This window comes from Humulus lupulus, chromosome 2 (genome assembly GCF_963169125.1).
Source record: "Humulus lupulus chromosome 2, drHumLupu1.1, whole genome shotgun sequence".
In the NCBI taxonomy this organism is placed as follows: domain Eukaryota; kingdom Viridiplantae; phylum Streptophyta; class Magnoliopsida; order Rosales; family Cannabaceae; genus Humulus; species Humulus lupulus.
In genome coordinates, this window is record NC_084794.1 from 292,468,698 (window position 1) to 292,476,945 (window position 8,248).

Here is an 8,248-nt window from a genome sequence, read left to right on the forward strand (position 1 = left end):
TTTGAAAAAAAATCTTCTTTATGGTTAACATATTTCTAGTCAAGCAAGCATATTTATTATCTATCAAACAAGATAAACATTTAAAAAAAATAAAATAAAAATAGACATTAGTATTATGTTGAATTCAAGTATATTTTAATGATGTATATGTGTGTAAATAAAATTTTGTAGGAGATTGTTGTAAATAAAATTTAATAACAAAGTGTAAATATTCATAAATAAAATAAATTAATTAACCATCAGCTTGAACTACACTTCGTTTTATAACTTAAACGACATCATTTATGCAATAAAAGTAGGTGTCGTTTTTGTTTATTCTTCAGTTTGATTGAAATTCCAGTTAGACTTGGGGTTTAAGGAGGAGATTTCATAAGCGTTCTGTTTCTCTCTCTCTCCAGCATAAAACCTCGCCTGTGTCTCATCCTCACTCTGTCTTCGCATGCAGATTTCAGAATCACCTGCCAATAAGGATGTGGTCTCGCAATCTCGCTTCCAAAGGGTTTGCTTTTCTCTACCATATGCCCAAAGGTACACTCTTATCTTTCTTTCTCTAAATGTCATTTTTTTGTGCACTCTGCCTGTTTGATGAAATGTCAATCATGAAAGTGTCTGCAGTGAAGCCTGTTGATCACTGGGTTTCTCCATTTCGAGCTCTTTTCTCGACCTACATTGTTGGTGACGAACCAATTCTCGTAAGCCCTTTTGCTCTGTTCAATTCATTGTCGTCGTTTTCTCTAGAGTCCTCATTTGTTTCTGTAATTTCAAGATGATGGGTTTTTCTGGGATGTTCCTCTTACTTAGTCTTCTGGGTAGGTTCGGGATTTCGTCCATTCTGCATTGTACGATCCCAAACATGGATACTTCTCTCAAAGATCGCGGTCAGTCGGTGTACTCGAGAGAAGTATTAAGTTTAATCAACTTGAAGGTACCTTACTTGTAATGGGTATTTGGCTTTGTTGAATTCTGATTTCTGTTTGTTGGAATTATTTTTTTTCCAGCATGTTAATTAAAATCTTTGTCTAAAAGTAGTGTAAGTTTTAATGCTAAAGTCAGAAAACATGTTTTGTTTTTTTTGTTTTTAATCTGGTTTTGTACTTCCTTTTAGAATCAGAGTGGGGTAAGTTGATTGCTTGGTTTTTGAATTTGTAGCTGATTGGTTGTCCAGCGTGATGCCATGCCATTATCAACGTCTTTGTATAAGATACTTGGTATTATTTATGATTAGTGTTAATAGCATGTGTAGTAAAGAACATAGTGAGGTGTTACTTAATTTAAATTCATATTTTATATTGTTGTGAAGAAGGAATAAAATAATTAGTCTAGGTCATGAATCAAATGTAGGTGACTGTAGTTCAGCTGAATGCATTGTTGTTTATGACAAATAGAATGAAAATGGTTTTGTTATAAAACACGAGTCTTAAGTTCTTAAGATTTTTTTCTTTCTTAAGTCTAAATATGCTTGCCAAAATTTGTATCAATTGAAAAGTGATATTTAGGGAAACAGCTGTGTAGCAACAATGGGCAAACAATGAAAACTAGAGAACTAGTCATGTGTTTGGATTTAATGCTGAATTTTTATTCCGGCCAACCTTACCTACTTTAACTTTATGGTTATGATTGGAAGTATGATCTCATTAAGGAAAAGGGAGGGGATAAAATAAGACCTGGTTTTAGTATTTAGACTACCTTCATAAGCTAAGGTTGTATTATGTGTATGTAGTATGTACTTAATATTGTGTATTTTACCGGCTGATAAATTGTAAAAATTGTATTTTAGGGAGGCAAGCTTACATGAAGCACTTAGAAAAAATTTACAAGGACAGTGATATATCATGGTTTACCCCAGTTGAACTCTTTAAGGTAAGAATTCTTTCTTCCTTCTGTCTCTTCCCTCCTTTTCCAGTATTAAGAGATCACTATATGTTTGATTTAATTTGGTTTTGGTTTTAAAGATTTTATATTTTTTTAATTAGAAATAAAGATTGTAATGGAATCAATTAATTGATTGGCATCATTGTAATTTGCAAGCATTTAATAGAAAGAAGCTGGTTTTGTTACTTGAATACATTAACAAAATTTCAAGTAGTTTCATGCAAACTTCAGCTGAATGTTGCGTTAGGCATTGTAATATAATTCTGATGATGTCCTCTGTCTGGTAACCATTTACTGTCTCTCTGTTACAACCCAACACTTGGGTAGAACTGATTCCCAAAAGATTAGCCTACGAGGGTGCCCAAGTGATTATAAACCCACCAACTAATCCCATACTTAGTTGATGTGGGATCCTAACACTCTCTTGATAGTTCATAAGCAGTGTTGCATAGTCATAAAAATTGATCACCTTATGACTGGCTACCTTAAATTTATAAATAATGATCTTCAATATTCCTATTGCACGATAGGGTTAAATATTAACTATTTTTATTTTGTTGATATTATTGGATTTCATATGCTTGGGTTGAAGGGAAAACATTTAAAGTATTTTATGGATATAGGAAAATTGAGCTGGCTGTACCATGCTGCTTACTTTGTTAGGTTGACATACCTGAATTTTATTGAATTCAGAATGGTACTTTTGGTGAATTTCGGTTACCAAGAAAAAATAGAATAGTCTTGAAACTATATTTGTAATTTTAATTTTTGGGCTGAAGAGCAGCTGCTGGGTCATAGATAATATTATTATTTCTCTACTCTATCATGCCTTTGTGCGTACATGTGTTATCATTGGTGCGTGCAATATTCAAGTAGGTATTGTGGGCATGTAATCAATCTCCATTTGCAGTAGCAATATGTTGCTTAGTAAGTTTTGCATGCTTTTCTTTGATTTCTCTAGTTTTCTTTTATGGTGATGTGATTTCATATATTCCTTGTAGCCTTGGTATGCCCATGGAATTGCTGAAGCCATATTGCGCACTGCTAACCTTTCAGTTCCACTTAAAGTAAGCTTCCTCTTTTTTTAGCGATTTGTCACTGCAATTTTTTGCTCAAACCTTCCTTGCACTAATTATTACTTTAAATTGCTTTTATTTATTTATTGTTGTGTATATCTTATCATTTCAAAGTTATTCTGGTTTTGTTTATTAAGTCAAATAACGATAATACATAATTTTTTAAAATTATCATTGAGTCATGCTAAATTTTATCAACACTTTTATGCATTAAAAATAAACAACAAATGCATAAAGTCTTTAATTTGACCCTGCAGTTTTTCAATGTGAACTCAGATATATGAAATTGGTGGTGGATCTGGAACTTGTGCAAAGGGAATAATGGATTACATAATGTTGAATGCACCTCCTAGAATTTACAACAATATGACATACATGTATGTTTCTTAACTGTCTCTTCCTGTACCATATCTTTGGTCAACTTTTATATGCTTGCTTTGAGCTGATAGCATTTAATGACCTTACAAGACTGTGTTAACAATTTATCTTGATACTAATTGTACTGCATTTTTTTACTTTCAACCATCCAGTGACCTTGTGTGGTGTCTGTTTTCTGTCATTGTGAAGAGCGATTAAAAAATTAGTTAATTGAATTAGCTATTTTTTTTCACTAGTCAGTACTAAATAGATACTAATGTGTTTGAGTATACATTTTGATAACAACTTTCCACATTCTATTTCTTGTTGGATATTTTCAAATTAACATAATCATTCCATATTTAACATCATACAAAAACGGAACAAGTTTCCTCCATTAAAAAATGTCTTCATTGTTAATTTTTTAGTGTATGCATTTTATGTTTGCAGTTTGTTTCTAGTATGCATGTTTCTAAGCAGTTTACTAGTTTTTTTTAATCCTCAGCAGATATTCTGGAACTAATTTAAGTGTGTTCAGAGATTATTGTGCATACTTTAGTACTTTTCTTAATATTTGGGCACAATTATCTTGACTGTCGTAGCTCAGTAGAAATTAGTCCCTCTCTTGCGGAGAGACAAAGAGAAACTGTTGGAGAAGTTCGAAGTCACTTGTCAAAGTTTCGAGTAGAGTGCCGTGATGCTGCTGACAAGAGTGGTTGGGGTATGATGCACTTTTACCAGCTTCATTTCGTTATATTGTTTTGCCGATAGAACTGTGTTTGTGAAACCCTGCCTATGATATTTATATCTACACATGTTTCTGGCTAACAGCACATGCCTGTCAATTGCAAAATTTATTATCTTTCCTGTATAGTCTTCTCTGTTGCTTTTCTTGTAAGTAGTGTTAAGATGTTTAGGCGTTTCACGTAACATATTAAAAGCTGTTTAGTCGTTTTATGCTTTTAAACTGTTTAGGTTTTAGACGTTTATAACTATGGTTAGTATTCTTCTCTAATCTGTCTAGGTTTCTGACTTTCCCCCAAAGTACTGTAATTTGAAACATGCTTGTTTTAGTTGTGTTCTGCAGCTATTTTGTTTCTTACCATTTTTTTTCTCAAATTATAATAGGAAATGTGGAGCAACAACAATGTTGGGTAATAATGCTTGAGGTACACTCTGTCTTTGAAGTCAATCTAATATTTTCCACTGATGGTTTTATATTGGAGCAATGCAAAAACCTAAGCTTGGAGAATTTTTTTTCTTTATTTTGATATTTGCAGTCTTGGACTAATAAGTGTGCACAAGATGATTTTTATGTTGAACATGTGGCATACCACTGTGGATGTTTAAACTTTGTCATTTTCATGAAAAATATCTTGGGAGTTTTACGGATTATTTTTTTCATTGTTCTCACACTGAATAAAACTTAATGCACATTGCTTCTTCTACGAATGTATTATATTTTTTTGTTATCTATTCTGATGGAAAGTAAGCTTAAAATAAAAATTGTTATGTGGCTACACATGTCTGTATAGCTCAAAAGGTACAGTGCAACAGGAGTGAGAGTAAATCATACTAATATCCCATAATCAAGAGCTTATGAATTTTTTGTTTGCAGGTGCTTGATAATCTTCCTCATGATCTTATCTATGCAAAAGATCAAGTTTCCCCTTGGATGGAAGTATGGGTAGAAAAGCAACATGAAAGGTAGGAAGCATCCTTAAATTACTCATCTCACTTTGCTTCATTTGTATAATTAATCATATAAGGCAATATAATTTCCAGAACAGTATTTATAGCAAAATTACACCTGATCTGATTTGACTTAATAAAATTGTATGGACTGCTGATCATTGAGTTTCTGAAAGCTAAATTTGATTGAACAGTGATTACTTATAAGAATAAATGTTTTTCTTCCTGATGCCAGTAGCAAAGATTTAATTAAAATGAACTCATATGAAGTAATTGGTTGTCTCAAATTATGAAGAATATGTGGAAATGCATCCTCCTTGTCATGAGTTGCAACTTGAAATATCTTTCATGTTTTCATGTCAGTGTAAGATATGAAACAAACTTTTGGGCTTGAAGTTTTAACTGAAACGGGTTCTCACTTGAATTCTGATCACTTATATCACATGAACATGTTACTAGTTTATTCTCTATGTCTTCATTCTGTTGTTAGATGAGGGACAACAGGAGTTTAGTTCTGCTGATTGAGGTTTCTTTCATCAATAGGGGAGCTCTTGGAGAATTGTATAAGCCATTGCAAGACTCACTTATTAAGCGATGTTTTGAGATAGTGGATTTCGACAACAGTCAGAAGACTCAAAGTTGGGTAATGTCGAAAACACAAAGTGCTTGGTCAAAAGTCTTTCCAAAACCTCGAAGATGTTGGCTTCCAACTGGATGTCTGGTGAGACAAATGTTAATTGAATCTTTTTCATTTGATGTCTAAATTTCCTCTGGCAGTGATGTCACATTTGAATGTGCAGAAACTACTAGAGGTTTTACATGGTGTGCTCCCAAAGATGTCTTTAATCGCTTCGGACTTTAGTTATTTACCTGATGTAAGAGTGCCTGGTGAGAGAGCTCCATTGGTTTCAACCAAGGTATTGTCTTAATTACATCATAATGAAATGTTGGCTAGGTTTTGTCTTAATGCTTTAATCTGTTTCTGAGCTGAATTGTTTGAGAGCTAATGAATGACTAACAATTATGTTTCATCATTTTTGTTTTCTACAGAAAGATGGCAGTAGTTCAGACTATAGCAGTTATCTTGATGCAAAGGTAGACTGTAAATGTTTATATAACATTATCGCTTAATTATTGTGGTTCATGTAAGTATCTGTTTCTTTTTCTTTTGTTGATTGACTACTAGTAAGTGAATGACACATTTTTGTTAAATATCTTCTCTTTTGTATTAATTGCACTTTTTGGTCATTTGGGGCTAGCTCATTGGTTGGTTGGATGAGTGTACAATCCACATCCACTAAGTAATGTCATTGGTTGGTGGCGGGTGGTTTATAAATTGCTAGGATCCCACGTCGACTAAGTATTGGTTGGTTGGATGAGTGTATATAGTAGAAGCTTAGCGGAGTAATTTTGATTAAGTGTTTTCCAGTTTAGTTTAATTTCTACTGGCTTAATTAAATGTATTGCTGACATGGCATATTATTAAAGTTTGCATTTTTTTTGGCATTTGGGGCTATCTTAGTTGTTTTGTTTTTCGGATGAGTGTTTCAAAAATGTAGAAAGAAAAACTTACCTTTTGTATTACTGTGTTCTGGTTGAATCACAGGGTGATGCTGATATCTTTTTTCCTACCGACTTTTTGCTTTTGGAAAATATCGAACATTACTGTTCTGGATGGCAGAAACCGAAGAAAGGTGAATCGGCCAAGCAAGGGAAAAAAAGGCGAACATGCATAGTAAGTTAAATTTTATCTTCCATTAGTTAAGGCTCTAAGCACTAATGCTATAAGCATACTTGATATATATATCTCCCTTGTTCTTCTAAACTTGCCAACTAATAAAATTTTGGTAAGATAACAAGTTATTAATACTAATCTTTTCCCATAAGGAAAAAAAGAGAAGAGTATATTATTTTGGCTTCATAGCAGCTATATGTATCAGTAATCAATTGCTAAAGTGATTTGTGCTATATGTTGTAGCTTGATACCTCTTCATTCATGGAAGAGTTTGGATTGCCTTCAAAGACGAGAACCAAAGATGGATACAACCCGCTTCTGGATGATTTCAAGAACACTAAGTTCTACCTTAGTGTCCCTACACATAACATAAAATAGGCAAAATCATCATTCATCTTATGTTTGGAGAATATGGTTAATTGGGTTTTTGGAGATTCCTATTTTAATGAAGTGGGATTCCATACAAAATTGAATCGAAATTTGGTCAACCAATGTACCAAATAAGTGATTTGTTTTTTGATAAGTACAACACATGTTGGTTTTTAAGGGAACAAGAAAATTGCTCATTTATGAAGACTTGTGCAATATATGTGGCTTCCAACATTTGTAAGAGAATATGAAGAACTGGGGGCTTGAGAAGACTGTTGAGGAGTCTTTAGAAAATTGGGAGCTGATAGAGTTGTGAGGATTGGAAACTTTCTAAATTTTTATGTATTTTTATATTCGTTGATAGTTCTCAGCTTAATACAAGCATTCATGAAATAAAATGCAAAATAATAAATTTGAACTTTGCAACATTTTGTACATTTATTGTCAAGTATACGAAGTTATGAAATGTGATATATTTTACATATTAAGTTGTATTATCACTCATTTTCCTTTTCATTTTCCATATTTTTTTCAATATAATAAAGGGAAATTTGGGTATTTATGCATAATGGAGGTTTATATATCCAAAAAAAAATATCATCATTTACCAACATTCCAAAATAATGTTATTATTTGCTTGGTTTCCAAAATTATCATTTTCATTTTTTTAGCCTCCTTCTGTCTTCTCTCTCGGGTCACATTTTGATTCTTTGGAGAGTTATGGCAGCCTCTACAAAATTATCATCACTACCAAATTTCTTTGAAAAAACGTACCCAACTTTGGCATCTTCCATTTTTTTCTCTCTCTTTCTTCTTCTCACTTAAAGCATCCATTGAGACTAAAATAAAATGTTCCATGATAGTTTTTTATGATATAAAACTTAAATCCATTAAAAGTTTAATTAAGATACTAATTTATGCATTTCGAATAGATCTATGCATGGTTTTTTGGTTTTTTTTTGTAATTTTTTAGATCTAAAACGTAAAAATTTGCAGAAAACTCAATATACATCGATGCCTAGCTCGATTTACCCTTAAAAATCATGATTTTGATGAAAAACACCATCTGCCTCGATACACCTCGATGCAATTCATGAAAAGTGCATAACTTTTCATTCGAGTGTCCGTTTGAGATGATTTTTTTTAT

At 32.5% G+C, this 8,248-nt stretch overlaps 1 protein-coding gene across 1 annotated transcript; it reads left to right on the top strand.

The window, feature by feature from the left end:
• The first annotated feature begins 349 nt into the window (after positions 1 to 349).
• On the top strand, positions 350 to 7,529 carry LOC133819799 (uncharacterized). The gene is made up of 14 exons (XM_062253142.1): positions 350 to 528; positions 616 to 692; positions 814 to 925; positions 1,778 to 1,860; positions 2,874 to 2,939; positions 3,225 to 3,325; positions 3,908 to 4,026; positions 4,434 to 4,474; positions 4,924 to 5,012; positions 5,541 to 5,718; positions 5,798 to 5,914; positions 6,048 to 6,092; positions 6,604 to 6,732; positions 6,976 to 7,529. Exons 1-14 carry the CDS (start codon positions 471 to 473, stop codon positions 7,108 to 7,110), a joined length of 1,350 nt encoding a protein of 449 aa, XP_062109126.1. The 5' UTR covers positions 350 to 470; the 3' UTR covers positions 7,111 to 7,529.
• Positions 7,530 to 8,248: the final 719 nt, after the last annotated feature.

Coding starts and splice junctions, on each gene's coding strand:
- LOC133819799 (XM_062253142.1), top strand. CDS start 471: ATGTGGTCTCGCAATCTCGCTTCCAAAGGGTTTGCTTTTCTCTACCAT. Junction 1,861..2,873: donor CCCCAGTTGAACTCTTTAAG/GTAAGAATTCTT, acceptor TATTCCTTGTAG/CCTTGGTATGCCCATGGAAT. Junction 4,475..4,923: donor GTTGGGTAATAATGCTTGAG/GTACACTCTGTC, acceptor TTTTGTTTGCAG/GTGCTTGATAATCTTCCTCA.